This window comes from Ovis canadensis, chromosome 3 (genome assembly GCF_042477335.2).
Source record: "Ovis canadensis isolate MfBH-ARS-UI-01 breed Bighorn chromosome 3, ARS-UI_OviCan_v2, whole genome shotgun sequence".
NCBI classification, from domain to species: domain Eukaryota; kingdom Metazoa; phylum Chordata; class Mammalia; order Artiodactyla; family Bovidae; genus Ovis; species Ovis canadensis.
In genome coordinates this window covers 228256737-228275356 of record NC_091247.1, presented here as the reverse complement: position 1 = coordinate 228275356, position 18620 = coordinate 228256737, and the positions used below count along the sequence as shown (strand labels likewise).

The following is an 18620-nucleotide window of genomic DNA, read 5'->3' as shown; positions in this document are numbered from 1 at the left end:
CCTGAGGCCTGCAGTGATTTCTGTGACGGGGTGGGTACAGAAATGGTGCCTGCTCTGCAAATCCAGTGCCAGCAAAGGGGGCCACTGCAGGTGGTGATGGCACCTAGCAGGTGTGTGTCACTCGCTTGACACAGTCGGGCCCCAGCTGCACTGGAGCCGTCGTCACACCGCGCGCCTTTGCAGGGACCGGCGCGTGCGCGTGTAGGAGCCTCCATCCCTTGGTCCCTGGGACGGTGGTGATCTCGATTGCCGGCTTAGATAACGAAGAGGCTTTGTGCCTTGCCCCAAACCACGCAAACTGTTGTGGTCAGAAGCTCAGTTCTGGCTTTTCTAATCCCTGGTGGGAACTGGCGGGTGTGGCGAGGTTCTGGCCCACTGGTTCTTAGTGGAGTGCGTGCTCCAGGAGTACTGTTCTTGTTGTTCAGTCGGTCAGTTGCGTCTGATGCTTTGCGCGCCCATGGACGACAGCACACCAGGCTTCCCTGTCCTTTACCATCTCCCAGAGCTTGTTCAAACTCATGTCATTGACTTGGTGATGCCATCTAACCATCTCATCCTCTGTCATCTCCTTCTCCTGTCCTCAGTCTTTCCCAGCATCGGGGTCTTGCTAATGAGTCACCTCTTCCCATCACATGGTCAAACTACTGAGCTTCAGCTTCAGTGACAGTCCTTCCAATGAATATTCAGGACTGATCTTCATTAGGATAGACTGGTTGGATCTCCTTGCAGTCCAAAGGACTCTCAACAGTCTTCTCCAGCACCACAGTCCAAAAGCATCAATTTTTGGCACTCAACCTTCTTTATGGTCCAACTCTCACATCCATACATGATGACTGGAAAAACCATAGCTTTGACTAAATGGACCTTTATCAGCAAAGTCTCTGCTTTTCAATACGCTATCTAGGTTTTTCATAGCTTTTCTTCCAAGGAGCAAGCATCTTTTATTTTCATGGCTGCAGTCACCATCTGCAGTGATTTTGGAGCCCAAGAAAATAAAGTCTGTCACTGCTTCCATTGTTTCCCCGTCTACTGCCATGAAATGATGGTCCAAAATGATGCTCCACCTCATGTTCCTGGGTAGCACCTCTCATTATCTCCCAACTTCAATCCCTAATTTCCTATGACTATAGCCTTGCCCAGTAACTGTCTGTAGGGGACTGCTGCTGGGGTCCGCGTGTGGGTGCCTGAAGGAGAACAAGTGTGAAGGGAGGGAAGGGGTCCCCCCACATCACCCCTTCCTGCTCCTGTGGTTGTGACCCTTCACCTTTAGGTCACCCTCTGACTTCCTGAACCATCCTGCCATCCACAAGTGCCCACACAGATGGCACCCAGCAGGAAGGCCCAATGCCAAGGTGTCCAGGGGACCTTCCTGCAGCTGGCCCCCTGGGAGGTGACACCTGGTCCCCCAGCACAGAGCCAAGAGTACTATGAAGTCTCCTGTGTCCCCCCCTCAAAGCCCTGACTTGGGACTGCATCACAGACCCTGCCACCTCCTGTCAAGTCCCGCCTCTATTTGTGAGCCCAGAGGTCTGCAGAGACCCATGTGCCCTGTGGCCCCAGGAGGGCACCGCTGCCCCCTGGGGATGGGGAGGGTGCTGGGAGCCCTCCAGGGCAACATCTGGGGGAAGAGCCCTGCTGGGAGCTGGGCAGCAGGTCTGTCCAGGCAGCACGGATGGTGCTCAGGCAGCCTGGGGAAGCCTGGCGCTGCTGTCTGTGTGCTGGGCGGCCTTGGCCTTGGCCTCCCAGAGCCTGGCTGCCCTCCTCTGAGTGATGAAGGGCTCAATGCCTCAGGGCATGCATCCAGCAGATGGACTGGGCACATCCAAGTGAGGGCCACCCTGAGCCAGGCCCAGGAGCGGCCTTCACTCCCAGTACATGATGGTCCCTCCCTGGGCCTCAGTCTCTACTCCTGGGAGGGGATGCGCTGGAGGAGGGCCCTCTGAGTCAGAGAAGCCGAGGCCCTGGGGCCTGCAAGCCAGGCTGTCCAGGGTGAGTCCAGGGTAGCGGCCAGCCAATGAGCCCCAGCACAGAGGGAGGGGCCCGGCCTGCGGGAAGCACTTGGCAGCCCACCCAGCTCTGTGCCCTTGGCTGCGGCTCCCTCTGGTGGACGTGGTACACAAGAGAAGGCCTGGCCAGCAGGCCCCAATGCCAGGTCAGGGAGCCAGCCTGCTGAAATAAAACTTCTATTGTATATAAGAAGCTAAACTTCTTAGGACGATCTGTGGTCTCTGAGCGGCCAGGACACGCCCCATATTTCTTGGGGCCTGGCTGCTCCGGAGAGTCCACCTGTCCCTTCCATGTGCCCAGGGCCCGCACTTATCTCTTGGGGACCTCGCCCCCTCTGGTCCCCAGGAAGGTCGGATGGCGCTGCCAGCCGCGCTCCAGGCAACCCCGGGGATGCGGGTCGGCGGGCACTCTGCCCAGGACGGCCTCCGGGTACCTGACAGTCGCGCAGCAGTGTGGGGGCCGCCATGGTGCACGCGTGTGCGCATCCGTGGTGGGGGCCTCTGTGCTTCGCCGCGACCTTCCGCGTGGGGGTGGGGTGTCGAGCCTCGGGGGCGGGGCGGTCCCCGCCCACTACTTGCTTCCGACACACCCACCGCGCCAGGAGGGTTACCCTATAGGCCCGGGAAACCCAGGGCCACCCCAGGCTGGCGACTTTAGTGTGAGCCCCCACCTACCCGATCAGACAGGAGCCAGGGGCAGCAGGGGCAGAGGGCGGGCTTGCGGGTTTGGTGGGACGAGTGAGTCCCTCTCCATGGGGACCCTCTGAGAGATGACTGCAGAGTCCCCTGGGAGGCAGAGGAGCCCTGGGGCAGCGGTCCCTTTGGACAAGTGGGACCAGGGGCCGTACTGTAAGGGCCCCAAGCCTGGGTGCCTCTGTCCTGGGTGTGGCCTGGACAGTTGCACAGGGCCTCACACTTAGAAGGACCCCGTGCTCGCTTTAAAGCTCTGCTGTGGTCATCTCGACACTCGTGACCATCTTTGAACAAGGTGCCTACATTTTGGTTTTGCACAGGGCCCTGAAAATCACGCAGTCGGTCCTCTGACAGCCCACGCATCAGCACGTGCATCTTCTCTGAATTCCCCACAGCTCACCACCTCCACGGCCACTAACCCCAAACTGAGACAGGACCAGCTCACTCACGTACCCAGTGTTCTTGCAGCAGGCAGGCCTGTGCCTTTGGTTTCCCTGCACCCCGCCTAAGAGGCCCCCATCCTTTCAATCCTGTCCACCTACAATCTATCTCCCTCACAGCAGGACGATGCTTCCAACCTGGAAATCAGATCAGGCCCTTCCCTGCTCAAAACCCTCAAACACTCCCCAACCCACTTGAGATAAACTCCAAATACACGGCCACGGTCTCGGAGGCCCAGCTTACTCTGGTCACTGGCCTCTCTCCAATGACAGCTTCTGCCACTTCCTCTCCTCTCTGCTTCCTCAAGCCCCACTGCTAACCTCCTCTCTCCTTCCTGCCTCCCTGCATCTGTGCTTACAGCTCCCTGTCCTAGTCATGCCCTTCCCTAGCTCGTTGTGAGGCCTGCTCCCTCATTTCATGCTGAACTGCTGGCTCAGAGGGCACCTCCTCGAAGAGGCCTTCCTTGATTCCCCATCTCATCCTCATTTTTATCTCTTTAACTGCCTTAGTTTTCATCTTATCAGTTATCACACTCAAAATCCCACATAGTGTATCATGCTTGGGTTAATTTTGATTGTCACTCACTCCTATTATAATGGGAGCTCCATGGGAACTAGGCTTAGTGATGAAGCCTAGAAAAGTGCCTCGTATATAGTAGGTGCTCGAGAACGCTGTGTGAAATGACTAATGTTAAATTAATTAATTGGGAATGAAAAGCAAAAAATCAGAGATCAGAAGGCATAATCAGAGATAATAAGAAACAAATAATTAGATGACAGATCTAAACCAAACATATCAGTCATTATATGAAGTGCTGAGAGTAATCACTTTAACTGTAAACGGTCTTTGGTTGCTTTTTCAGTTGCTAGGTCCAGTTTATTATTTGCCAAGACATGGAGTGCACCTTGCCAGGCTCCTCTGTCGTCCACCATCTCCCAGAGTTTGCTCAAATTCATATTCATTGAGTTGGTGAAACTATCTTACCATCTCATCCTCTGCCTGCCCTTCTCCTTTTGCCTTCAATCTTTCCCAGCATCAGGGTTTCTTCCAATGAGTTGGCTCTTCTCATCAGGTTCCAAGTAGTGGAGCTTCAGGATCAGTCCTTTGAAAGAACATTGAGTTGATGGTGTAAATAACTCAATTAAAAGCCAGGGATTGACTGAGTGGATAAAAGAGTAACATTCTATGATATGTTGCCTGTAAAAAGACCACTATAAATGGGAAGACATAAGTTGAAAGTAAATGAATGAAAAGGCAGGTTTTAGGTTGTTTTAGAAAAAGCAGAGGAACCAGAGATCAAATTGCCAACATCCGCTGGATCATGGAAAAAGCAAGAGAGTTCCAGAAAAACATCTATTTCTGCTTTATTGACTATGCCAAAGCCTTTGACTGTGTGGATCACAATAAACTGTGGAAAATTCTGAAAGAGATGGGAACACCAGACCACCTGACCTGCCTCTTGAAAAACCTGTATGCAGGTCAGGAAGCAACAGTTAGAACTGGACATGGAACAACAGACTGGTTCCAAATAGGAAACAGAGTACGTCAAGGCTGTATATTGTCACCCTGCTTATTTAACTTATATGCAGAGTACATAATGAGAAACTCTGGGCTGGAAGAAGCACAAGCTGGAATCAAGATTGCCAGGAGAAATATCAATAAATTCAGATATGCAGATGACACCACCCTTATGGCAGAAAGTGAAGAAGAACCAAAGAGCCTCTTGATGAAGGTGAAAGAAGAGAGTGAAAAAGTTGGCTTAAAGCTCAACATTCAGAAAACGAAGATCATGGCATCTGGTCCCAACACTTCATGGCAAGTAGATGGGGAAACAGTAGAAACAATCGCTGACTTTTTGGAGGCTCCAAAATCACTGCATATTCAAAAGCAGAGACATTACTTTGCCAACAAAGATCAGTCTAGTCAAGGCTATGGTTTTTCCAATAGTCATGTATGGATGTGAGAGTTGGACTATCGAGAAAGCTGAGCGCTGACTAATTGGTGCTTTTGAACTATGATGTTGGAGAAGACTCTTGAGAATCCCCTGGACTGCAAGGAGATCAAACTAGTCCATCCTAAAGGAGGTCAGTCCTGGGTGTACATTAGAAGGACTGATGTTAAAGCTGAAACTCCAATACTTTGGCCACCTGAGGCAAAGAGCTGACTCATTGGCAAAGACCCTGATGCTGGGAGGGATTGGCGGCAGGAGAAGGGGACCACAGAGGATGAGACAGTTGGATGGCATCACCGACTCAATGGACATGGGTTTGGGTAGACTCCGGCAGATGCTGATGGACAGGGAGGCCTGGTGTGCAGGTGTTCATGGGGTTGCAAAGAGTCACACAGTACTGAGAGACTGAACTGAACTGAACTGAGCTGAAATGAATGGGAAAAAAAATGCCACTGCTGGGAGCCAGCGTGAGGAATCCCACCCGTGACAAGGTCATGTGGCAGAGGCCTGATGGGCAAGGCGAGTCAAGCCTCAGGTTTTCCCCCTGGTATTTCCAGAGCATGTACCCCCAAAATAAGAATCTGCCTGCCTTGTACTTTTCCACTCTTCTGACACACTCTGGAAAAAGTTAACTCAGGGCTTTAGTCTTCTGCATTTGAAAGGGTGTTTCAATCCAAAAACCCCTCTGATGACTTTCTAGCCTGCCTGCAGGACTCTTACAACTGCGCATGTGATTGTTTGTGGCCTCCCGCGGGAGGCATAGGAAGCTTAAAACATCCTAGGAATGTAGGGGCTTCCGAGGAGTCAAAATCATTAGAATAGGACTGATTAAAGGTTTCATTTGTTGAGCTAATACTTGCTGCCAAATTTTCATAGATATAGTTGGTATATAGAAAAACAGATAGTAGATCTGGTATTAGCAACATTAGATCTTTAAGTACTTTCTTTGTTATAACCCATTGCACCTTTAGGAATGTAACTTTATTTAGTATTTGAGGGTGATGCAGAGTAAAGAAAAATCACTTCTAGGGAAACGGAGTTTTCTGGTGGATAGACCATTATCCAGGAAGAGAGCCATAAAAATGTTAACAGGCCTCTTGGCCAGAAGATAACGTAAACCACCTGAGACCTTTTGTATACGGGAAGATATGCGAAAAGAAAGCCTGGTCTCAATGAGGGTCAGGACTGCTGCCCCTCCATAACTCTGCATATTCCATTATTTCTTTATGTACAACTTGGGGTATATAAGCTGATTTTGAAATTAAGTCTTGAGTCTTGCACCGATGTTGGGCTCCCCATGTCGTTCTTTTCTACCCCTTTTCGGCTGAATTCCCATCTGGAGCGGGGAGGCTCACCACGTATACTTACTTCCCCTGGCTTCTAAGACCCACGCGAAAGGGAGCCTAAGGCGGGGCACCCTTCGATATTCAAGTGGGCGCCGGTGGCCTAACGTAGATGGTGCAAACCTCGTCTCGAGTTTCATTGGTTTTCCCCGTAAACCAAGTTATTCAGCATCTTTTTCTCCACCTAAATTTCCTACTATACTATTTCATCCTAATCTAATCTTGTATTTCTAAATAACAAAGTTTTCCTCACCTATCCGTCTCCCCTTCGAATCACCCTGGATCCACTGGGGCTGGACCCCGGCATGCCACATAGACAATAAGCTTGAGAAGGCCAGTGTTGCAATCTTATTATCCTTCATTCCATTGCCTTTACCTATGTATCAGTTCAGTTCAGTTGCTCAGTCGCTCTGTCGTGTCCGACTCTTTGCGACCCTGTGAATCGCAGTACACCAGGCCTCCCTGACCATCACCAACTCCTGGAGTTCACTCAGACTCACATCCATTGAGTCAGTGATGCCATCCAGCCATCTCATCCTCTGTCGTCCCCTTCTCCTCCTGCCCCCAATCCCTCCCAGCATTAGAGTCTTTTCCAATGAGTCAACTCTTTGCATGAGGTGGCCAGAGGACTGGAGTTTCAGCTTTAGCATCACTCCTTCCAAAGAAATCCCAGGGCTGATCTCCTTCAGAATGGACTGGTTGGATCTCCTTGCAGTCCAAGGGACCCTCAAGAGTCTTCTTCAACACCACAGTTCAAAAGCATCAATTCTTCAGTGCTCAGCCTTCTTCACAGTCCAACTCTCACATCCATACATGACTACTGGAAAAACCATAGCCTTGACTAGATGGACCATAGTTGGCAAAGTAATGTCTCTGCTTTTGAACATGCTATCTAGGTTGGTCAAAACTTTTCTTCCAAGGAGTAAGCGTCTTTTAATTTCATGGCTGCAGTCACCATCTGCAGTGATTTTGGAGCCCCAAAAAATAAAGTCTGACACTGTTTCCACCGTTTCCCCATCCATTTCCCATGAAGTGATGGGACCGGATGCCATGATCTTCGTTTTCTGAATGTTGAGCTTTAAGCCAACTTTTTCACTCTCCTCTTTCATTTTCATTGAGAGGATTTTAGTTCCTCTTCACTTTCTGCCATAAAGGTGGTGTCATCTGCATATCTGAGGTTATTGTATATTGTGATCTAATTGACATATAATATGGCTGTTTTTTTTTTTTTAACCAGGCAAAAGAGAATTCAAATCAAAGGTTGTCACAAAAGATAAACACATTTCATAATGACAATAACGGCAATTCAACAGACAGACAAACCACAATTGTGTGTCTACCTAATAAATAGACCTCCAAAATATAGGAAAAATAAGTTAACAGAATTAGAGAATGAAATAGACAATTCCACGGTTACAGGAGGAGAGATTATCATCTTTTCTCAGCAATTGCTAGAACTAGAAAAAACTGCAGAAAAGATATAGATCTAAGGAGCACCACCCTCTTGACTTGACTCCCAGAGGACAGAGCCCCAACAACAGCAGAATACACATTCTTTTCAAGTGACATGGAACGCACAATGGACTCAAGACAGACCACACTGTAGACTTACACAAGCTCAACTCGTTCAGAAAGGTAAAGGATCGCACGGAACATTCTGTGACCACAACAAACGGAATTACAAATCAATAACTGCGAGGATTTTTACAGAAACTCTAAGACTCTGTAAGTGAAAGTGTAACTTGAATTCAGAAGTCAGACCCAAACAGGGGCGATGAAACGACTGATTTCCTGGGCCGCAGGAACCCCACTGACCACGCTGACCCCAGGCCACAGTGGCCCCCGAACCACGCCCGCCGTGACCCCGGCCCGCGCCCCGGCCGCCCCGCGCCCTGCACGCCGTGTCCGTTGGCCCTCCGCCCTGCGCCTCCGACGCAGCTCGCACCGGGCGCGGCCATGGGGCCCGGGCCGGCTCTCCTGCTCCTGGGCCTGGGCCTGGGCCTGGGCTGTGGGCCCGGCCGCCGGCCTCCGCCCCCGGCTCCCGCGCAGGCGCCCGGCTCGCCGGCCCGAGGCCTCCCCGTCCCGACGCCCGCCTCGGCCCGGCGTGCCCCGTCCGACACCCGGGCCCTCGTCCAGGCGCGGCGCCCGGAGGCCGCGCTCCGCTCGGTCACGGCCCCCCGGGCCCCCGGGGAGCGGGGCGCAGGCTTTGGCGGCCTTGGAGCCGGCCGCGCCCGCGTCAGCCTCCGGGCCCGCGCGGCCCCGGGCGGCGGCATCTTCCTGAGCGGCCGCCGCGGCCTCTGCCTGCCGGCCGGGCGGCCCCCGAGCCTCGCGCCGCGCTGCCTCCGCGCGCACGTCCAGGTGCGCGCCCGCCGCGCCGCCGCTAACGCCGCGCCCGCGCCGGTGGACCTGCAGCTGTCCGCGCCCGGCGGCCGGCTCTCCCTGCGCTGGCTGTCCCGCCTGCCGCGCTCGCTCGGGCCTCTGGAGTGGACCTTCCGCCTCAGGCTGCTCGGGCCCGCGGCCGCCCAGAGCCGCGCGTTGCCCCGACGGGCTCTGCCCCGCGGCCGGCGCTCCTACCCGGGATTCGTGGCCCAAACCGAGTGTCCCACGGACGGGCCCACCCCAGTCTTCTTCGAAGCTGTCGGCCCGAACAGCTCAGAACCCACTGAGTCCTCCGTGTCCTGTCAGGTAGCCAAAAACGAGACTTGTAAATTGGACCGCGTGCGGATAAATAGGAACGACGATAAACCGGTGCGACTGACCAGGGACATGGGAGACACCTTCAATGCAACAATCATCCTCTTCTGTCCAATCCCAGAGTACTATCTGCGGATTTGGTATATCTATCCTGTGCCTTATGTAGGGGCCGTGCCTGACTGGACTAAACCTATCCGAAAGCCACCGGTCACAGCACGTAGAGGTGCAACAGTGTTGACTATACTCCCATATTCTTTCACTTGGGGGGTGTATCTGTTTAATTTCTCGGTGGTTGTCACAACGCGGGAACCTGGGATTCCAAGGCAGACGGACTCAGACAGAATCTATGTCGTCATTTTTAGACGTCCCCTGAATGCTGTTATTTCAGGGCCTTCCAACATCACAATCAATTTCACAGATGGGGTGACTCTCAATGGAAATAAGTCTTCTGATCCAGAGGAAACAGACCCTCTAGAGAAAGAGAGGCTCAAGTTTCTCTGGTACTGTACCACGAACCCAAAAGACTATGATGGACAGAAAATAACAGTGATAAGCAAGGAAGTGTGTCTCCCGGAGCAGGTTGACCTCAAGTGGACATGGGCCTCTGGTCCTATTCTCACCCTTTCTCCAGAAACACTTCAAGGTGGCCGTGTATATTTTTTCAGACTGGTGATCCAGAAGACCGGCAGGTCAGCATTTGCTGATGCAACGCTGCGCGTGCTTCAAGGAGAGCCAGTAGCAAGCATCTCATGTATTGAAAATTGTGACCAGGTTCTGGTTTTATCAGAGAGATTCTCGTTGTCTCTGGATTGCACAGGTTGTACAGCAGGCCGAGATGTCTACCAGTGGTCCATTCTGACGTCTTCAGGTCAGGAGGTGCCATTTGACTGGACGGGGCAAACTTCAACAGGACGGCATGGTGCTTATTTGTCTATAAAAGCTTTTGCTTTCTGGAGATTCAAGGAAGATAAGTTTTGGATTTCTCTAAATGCAGCAACTTGGAGTGGAGTCACCTTGGTCTTAAGGTATCCTTTCATTATTCGCCATGTCCTTATAACCACAGACTGCAAAATTGTTCCAGAAAAAGGAATTTCCTTCATTACTCAGTTTGTTGTTATTTGTACTCATTTCAAGCATAAGAACATTGTTCTTACATATAAAATAATAGTTCCTGATGTACATGGTTTTGGTGAAATCAGTTCTTTGAAAGAGAATAACTTTGGATCCATTTTGTATTTGGGGAAGAATTCCACATCGCCCCCGTCCTTTCTCCCTGTTGGTGTGTTGGACAGTCATTATGCCTTGAAAATAATTGCCCAGGCATATAATACCTCTCTGGGAGCTTTTTCCCAGGTGAACTTGTATGCCACTGTGCGGCCTCCCACTGACGTAAAGTCATCAACGACTGTGCTGGAGGAGTTATCCAACTTCACCACGGGACCAAATTCCTCCCTGTCCACTTTGCTTCAACAGCAGGATTTTCTAAATGCAAGTTATTTAATATACGTAGTAGCTTCTGTCATGAATAGCATGAAAACTGACGCAAGTCTTCAAGCTGACAAAATTAAACTTCGAGAACACCTTTTCAATCAGACACTCATTCTTCCTATAAACACTTTGGTGAATATTAGCCAAGTGGTTATGGCTGTTACTAAATTAACAGAAAAAACCTCTGAGATCAGCGCATTCTCTCAGAAACTGGCCACAGTGAGGACTTGGCAAGCAAGCCAAGCCCTCCAAGATAGTCATCAGAGAGATAAGAGCATTTCTTCTGAGCAAATAGAAAGTGTGTGCACTGGAATATTAACAACCTTGTCTAACATCCTGAAACTGCTGGTTCATTATGAAGTGTTCGAGGAGCCTTTCCATGTGGTTGAATCTCTAGCAGACACGGTACTGGCTGTGAAGGTGCCAGAGAATGAGACCACTGCCTTGAGGACCTCCAACTTTAAAATGCATGTCAAGAAAACCGAAAAGTGGAATGTTACCAAGTTCTTCAGCACCCAGAAGCACTGTCAGAATTGTTTTTATCCCACCCTAAATGTGAACAGCTTTGCTAGTCTGCCTGCCAACGCTCCCATCTCCACGATGTTTTGTGAATTTGCGGATGACCCTTTCCCTTGGCTAAATCATGGGGAAAACATTTTGACCCAGGTGGTTGGATTCCGAATGACAGGAGTCGAGGTCACGGGTGACGTGATTGAGATGCCACCTGATGCAGTGGAAGTGTACCTCATCAGGAAAAACCTGAGCTTTGGAACTTTCAATCTCACGGTGGGACCCAGCTCAGAGACTTATGCAGTGGATGAGTCATTGGCAAAGACGACAGGGGCGTTCAGCTTTGTTGTGGACAGTGCAGCAGGGAGGGACGTGTTGATCCACATCCTGACAGACGTGTCCGTCTTGTTCACGGTGTCTGTGTACGCGGGCCGTGAGATCACACCCAAGTCTTTTATGACCAGCTACCTGGTGTCCCATAAAATCCCTCCAATTGCCAACGAGAGTGACCTGTTTGACCCGGAGTGTCCGGTGAAGGAGGCCCGAGTGGTCTGCCTCCCGGCGGCCCTGGTGCAGGTCATAGCTCAGCGAACCAATTCCTCTGAGTGTACCATCGCTGTGGTTCTACAGGCACCTCGTTTCGTCCTAAACCCCAATAACAAGTTGGTGAGAATTTCTGTTTTCAGCATCATGTGCTTGAATATGTTTGGGATCCAGAGCGACTGGAGAGAAGACACCTGCGTTGTGGGAGAGAAGACCACTTGGCAAAGAGTGCACTGTATGTGCAAGAACCCACAGCGGGCCAAACGGCAGCTGGATATAATCAAACAGGCCAACCTTCACCTACGTACCCACTATTTGACGGCCAAGGTGATCGTGGTCCCTAACCCTGTGGATTTACAACTGGAGGTCATCAAGAACGTCACCCAAAACCCTGTGACTCTCTTCACGGTACTTCTCATTATGTTGTTGTACTTGATCCTTGCGTTCTGGGCCTTGCACAGAGATGAAACGGACCAGTATCTTAGGGAGCATGTGATAGTTCTCCTTGATAACGATCCTTATGATAATGTGTGTTACCTAGTCACTGTTTTTACAGGAAGCCGTTGTGGTTCTGGCACCAGGGCCAATGTCTTTATCCAGCTGCATGGAACCGAAGGTAGCAGCGATGTGCACTGTTTAAGCCATCCACAATTTACAACTCTCTACCGAGGAAGCATCTGCACTTTCCTCCTAGCGACGCAAAAGGACTTGGGCGACATCCATTCCCTCCGCGTGTGGCACAACAATGAGGGCAGGTCCCCTGAATGGTATTTAAGTAGAATCAAAGTGGAGAATCTGTTCACCAGACACATCTGGCTCTTCATGTGCCGAGAATGGCTTTCTATCGAATCCTCTTTGGACCGAACCTTTCAAGTTACCCCCCCAGATAAGCCTCTCAAGAAAATGGACTTTTTCCTCATAGATTTAAATTATAATCTAGGGAAAAACCACTTGTGGTTCTCCGTTTTTTCTGGTGTCATTTCTACACCGTTCAACAGGCTCCAGAGGCTGTCCTGTTGCTTAGCCATGTTGCTGTCCACGCTTCTGTGTAATATTATGTTCTTTAGTCTAGAGAAGGAGATCGAAGCAGAGCCACAAGAGCAGAGGTACATCAGGTCGATGGTGATCGGATTGCAAAGTGCCTTTATTACGCTCCCTGTACAACTAGTGATCACATATTTGTTCATCTATTCCCAGAGGAGACCTCTTGTATCTCTAGATGAGGTCACTCCTCGGAAGCATCCTTTGAAGCCAGCTGCAAATGAACACTGGGAAGAACGGCTGGGAAAGTGGCACGTTTACGAAATTGACAAGGCACGCTCCCAGCAGCCTGAGAAGTCTAATATACATCCTGCAAAACACAAGTCTTCTGTCAAGGTCACCTCTAAAGGACAGCCCCCGCCCAAGCAAGCAGAAAGCAAGGTCTCTGGCTCCCCAAGGAAGATATCAGGCACCAAAAGCAAGGTCTCCAGTCCCCAAAGAGATGTCTCCAGCTCACAAAGAAAGGTCTCCAGCACCCCAAGAAAGGTTGCCGACACCCCAAGAAAAGCCCCCAGCACCCAAAGAAAAATCTCTAAAGGCCAGGAAAATAATAAAAACACCAACAACCCAAATGTTGAAGACAATCAAAGCATTTCTTCTGAGGATCTGCCTCCCCAGCCAGGTTCGCGAGCCCTCAAAGAGAAGCCCAGGATGGTCCTGCCGCCGTGCTGTGTTAGTGTGGCCTGGCTCTTGGTTTTCCTTACGTGTGCAGTATCCTCCTTCTTCATCATATTTTATGGACTGACTTACGGCCTCGAAAAGTCAACAGCATGGCTGTTTGCATCGTTCTGTGCATTCTCTCTGTCAGTCTTCCTAGTGCAGCCATCGAAAGTCATACTTATGTCAAGCTACAGAACAAGTACATCCAAGTATTCAAAGAACCTTTCATGGATCAGCAACTATCACTTCACTGAGATCAAGTTGCAAAACCTCTGGAAGGACCCAGAAGAAATGGACAGACGCCACCAGTTTGTCATGGAGCTCCGAAACTCAAGGATGTACCAGCCTCTCACCCAAGATGAAATCATGATATTCAAAAGAAAGAAGAGGGTCAAGCGAAGAGCTTTCCTGTTCCTTATTTATATCCTCACTCACTTCATCTTTCTGGCTCTCTTGCTGAGCCTAGTCGCCGTCCTGCGCCCCACTGACAGCTTTTACTATAATCAGTTTATTCGGGACCAGTTCTCTGTGGATCTGGCAGGCGTGGCCAGGCTGGAAGACATCTATCAGTGGCTGAACAGGGTGCTGTTGCCTCTGCTCCACAATGACCCAAATCCCACATTTTTCCCTGACAGCTCCTCTAAAATCCTTGGCCTGCCACTGATGAGGCAGGTGAGGGCACAACCTGGAGAGATAACGTGTCTGCCGGCCAAGAAATTTGTGGAGGGCAGCCTCAAAGGAGAGATTCGCTGTCACCCCGAGTATGGCATTGACCCAGAAGACACAAAAAACTACTCTGGGTCATGGAATAGAGTTAGTAAGCGGGACACTGACCAGACGGCCGGAGGGTTTACTTACAGGCCTCCAGAGAAGAGGTGGGCGTACTCTTCCTATGGGCTGCTGCACACCTATGGCTCAGGAGGATACGCCTTCTATTTTTTTCCAGCAGAGCAGCAGTTTAATTCCACACTGAGGCTCAGCAAGCTCCAGAAAGGCCACTGGCTAGATGAGAAGACCTGGTCTGTGATAGTGGAACTCACCACCTTCAATCCAGACATCAGTCTCCTCTGCAGCGTCTCGGTCATCTTCGAGGTCTCTCAGTTAGGTGTTGTGAACACAAGCCTGCATGCGCACTCCTTCTCACTCACTCATTTCAACAGAAAATACTCAGAAGAAATCTACTTGTATGTGGCCATCTACCTTTTCTTTCTTGCCTATATTGTCGACGAAGTCAACATCATCACAGATCAATGGACTGCCTATGTGAAAAGTGTATTTAATTGGCTCAGCTTTACTCTTAAATTCTTCCTTACCTTGTGGATCATGCTCTTTTTCAGGAAGCACTTCTTGGCCATTGGTGTAGTTCAGGCTTACCTGTCAAATCCGGAGGATTTCATTCCCTTTCACGCAGTGGCTCAAGTGGATTACACCATGAGGGTGATTCTGGGTTTCCTGGTGTTTCTGACGATCCTGAAGACGCTCCGGTATTCCAGGGTCTTTTACGATGTGCGTCTGGCTCAGAGGGCCATCCAGATTGCCCTTCCTGGCATCTGCCACATGGCATTGGTGGTGTCCATGTATTTCTTTGTCTTCATGGCATTCGGGTACTTGGTGTTCGGGCAGCATGAGTGGAACTACAGTGACATGATCCACGCCACCCAGACCATATTTTCCTACTGTGTCTCAGCTTTTGAGAACACGGAATTTTTCAATAACCGGGTTCTCGGGGTCCTCTTCCTCTCATCTTTCTTGCTGGTGATGATATGCATATTGATCAACTTATTTCGTGCTGTGATTCTGTCTGCCTACGAGGAAATGAAGCAGCCTGTGTATGAGGAGCCCTCAGAAGAGGCGGAAGCCATGACTTATCTGTGTCACCGGCTGAGATCTGCTTTTTGCTGCCTGTGCTTCAAACCCAGGGCGGAAGACGAACCCAGGTTCTTCATCAACATGGTGTACGGGCAGCCGGAGAAGAAGAGCCGCCACTACCTGGGGCTGAAGACCAGAAACATCAATGGGAAGAAAATGGTTTACCTCGTCGTGTGATCCATGGCAGTGTCGAGGCCCACAGGCAGGTTTCTCCAAAGGCCCGGTTTCTGGGGTCGAGGGGCGTTTCGCGGCTCAGTGTGTTTCCCACCTGTATTGTTCACAGTGCACCCCACGTCTGGACGCGTCTGCAGTGGGGGCCTCCAGGCTTGGGACTTGAAAGGAGGGTCAAGGGCAGTGTGGCCTCTGCGGAGAGAGGAGGGCGACCATCTGTGAGTCCCAGTTCATTTCCCTTTTTCTTCGAAGTTGCTGTCTTTGGGACCGACTGCAGTTTAGAGGGTTAGAGACCTATATTTGGGGGACGGAGCTGAAAGGACCCCCAACCTCATCTCAGCTTGTCAGAAGCAGCAGGTGAATGCTCCTGCTGTCCCGGTCCCTCTCCCCCCGAGGCTGGGAGGCCAGGGCTAGTGGTTGAGGGCAGAGCCCAGGTCCCTCGGCCCTGCTGGCCCTTCCCTTTGCTGATGGGGCTGCAGAGCCTCCCCGCCTCCTTACTCCCACCGCACACACTCCAGCTGGGCAGGGCTGGAGGGGCCTCGTGTGGGGTCCCAGGAGTGGCCCTTGTGCCTGGAAATGGAGGGATGTGGACCAGGGTGCAGCAATCTGAAGCTTCCCATCTGCTCTTAAGGCCACTGCAAGTTATAGATGTACAATTTAGTAACATGTTTCTGTCTATGAAACATGTCTTTTCTGAAACAACAAGTTACGTGTTTATGCTGAGTGGTTCACACTGAAAGGTTGTAAATATTCCATGTAACGTATGTTACCATATATACTTCTAGGATGTGGGCTTTTGGTTATTGTTGGCCTGGTGGATTGTTTATAACACATTAGTTAAGGAATGATATAGCAGCTCCTGTATTTTCACCCTAAAGCATGTTCCTTTACGTAGATGCCACTTTAAGCTTGATGTGAATTAAATGTATGATTTTTTTCTTGAGGCCGGTGGTGATTTCTGTGATAGGGGTGGGTACACAGATGGCGCCTGCCCTCCACAACCAGTGCCAGCACAGGGGAACAACCCACAGGTGGTGGCTGCTTTTTCCCAGGTGTTTGTCAGTCATCACCCCTGGAGAACGGAATGGCTACCCACTCCAGTATTCGGGCCTGGGGAATTCCATGGACAGGAGCCTGGCAGGCTACAGACCACAGGGTCACACAGAGTTGCATACAACTGACAAACACTTTCAATTTCACTTGGCACCCTGGAGGTGCTGATCTGCACTGCGTGCCCGTGGCACCTCATACCTTGGCAGGTCTGGGTGCATGCACAGCTATAGGCCTTCCATCCCTTCCTCCCCATTGTGGGGGCACTCTTTTTCATCAGGTAAGTAAATGAAGAAGCTTTGTGACTTGCCCAAGGCTACCCAAGAGTTAAGAGTCAGAAGCACAGTTCTGGGTTTTCTATCTGCCCTGGCGGGAAGTCCCAGGTGTGCCCAGGTTCTGATCCGCTGTTCCAAGTGAACTTCATGTTCATGGTTAGCACCTCCCATTAGCGCACGACTTATTAACTGGTTGAGACAGTAGAAAACTGGGGCTAACGCTTTAGACTGGGTTCCGGTCAGGTGCACTCGCCCATGGGACACAGAATTGCAGACTGCAAGCCCTGACAATGTGCGGGAACTGTGGGCCAGGCCCCCTTAGAGGCTGGGAAGACCCACGGCAGATAAGGCAGTCTCAGGTGCTCTTTGGGAGAGGGTGGGGAGTGCCCAGACATTCTTCCCAAATTAGGCATCAGCTCAAGTCTCCAGCCCTTCTGATGGTGTGGGAGGTCCAGGGTCACACTATTTGGGCTCCCTTCCCTGGAAATAAGCCCCCAGGTCAGCACTGCATCTCATGATTCAGAGGTGTGACAGAGTCAGAAAGGGACCACCCAAGTGGGCAGTCCAGGAACAAGGCTGGGGATGGGAAGCCATCTGAGACAGGACCAGGGACAGCAGCTGAATGCCCCGGGGAGACATGACTCTCCACTTGTGGCTTCAGTGAGAAGTCTAGCAGATTCGCAGGGCTGTTCCCATGTGTACTGGGAACAAAGGGAGTGCCAGGGGCCTTCCAGTGTCAGAGAGCAATGACATGTATTCTTACAGTTTAGAAATCTCAGAGATGCCTATTATAACATTGTCAGCGTGGGAATTAATAAAGGGAAACCTCACTAAAATGGAGTCGGGAGGCCAGATGCGGGGTCTCATGCATACCCCACTCCGGTCAACACAGATCTCAACTGGAAAAGAGGTAGTGGCAGGAAGTGATGCAGGAGGAAGAAAGATTTTCTCCTTGCCTGGCAACTACGTAGCCAATGAGAGGCTGTCACAGCTTAGCCAGTGAAAAGCTATCATAACAGCCCCTCTCAGCTACCCCTTCTCTATTAAAGACTTCTCTTTTCTTTGTTCTACCAGACTTACTTGTCCCAAACTGCAATTCATTGCTGCTCCTGAATAAATCCATTTTTTTCTGGTAAAAATAACGGGCTGTTTTATTGTTTTAGGTTAACTTCAGGAAAACAAAGTAATGAGAAAACTATAAATTCAGGTTTCTTTAGAAGGTCATTTTCCTGGAACATTGCATCAATTTCTAAAGGAGTCTTTTAAGATGCCTTTATTCTTACCACGTTTCCAGGCACAGGGCAGGCATTTTTTAGAACAAGTTGGAAACAGTTATTCATGCCTCCAGAGTGTGCATTGCCCAGGAAAACAAGATAGATGTTCTTGGATTTGTTTTTCACTCAGAGGAGTGGAACAAGCTTTGTATGCAGAGAGGTGGCACCGTCTGAAGCTACATGTCCTTCATCTACCTCAAAGTGTTGTGTTAATTAAGAAGACTTGTATTTGTAAAGCCTGCTTCTGTGTGTATATTATACTCCAGTTCAGTTCAGTCGCTCAGTTGTGTCCAACTCTTTGCGACCCCATGAACCGCAGCACACCAGACCTCCCTGTCCAACACCAACTCCCGGAGTTTACCCAAACCCATATCCATTGAGTCAGTGATGCCATCCAACCATCTTATCCTCTGTCATCCCCTTCTCCTGCCCTCAATCTTTCCCAGCATCTGGGTCTTTTCAAATGAGTCAGCTCTTCGCACCAGGTGGCCAAAGTTTTGGAGTTTCAGCTTCAGCATCAGTCCTTCCAATGAATATTCAGGACTGATTTCCTTTAGGATGGACTGGATGGATCTCCTTGCAGTCCAAGGGACTCTCAAGAGTCTTCTCCA

General features: G+C 50.5%; 1 protein-coding gene across 1 annotated transcript; it reads left to right on the top strand.

Annotated features, from left to right (window-relative positions):
• Positions 1–8390: 8390 nt before the first annotated feature.
• On the top strand, positions 8391–16348 carry LOC138436447 (polycystin family receptor for egg jelly-like). The gene has a single exon (XM_069582018.1). The coding sequence runs from the start codon at positions 8391–8393 to the stop codon at positions 15414–15416; it is 7026 nt and encodes a 2341-aa protein (XP_069438119.1). The 3' UTR covers positions 15417–16348.
• Positions 16349–18620: the final 2272 nt, after the last annotated feature.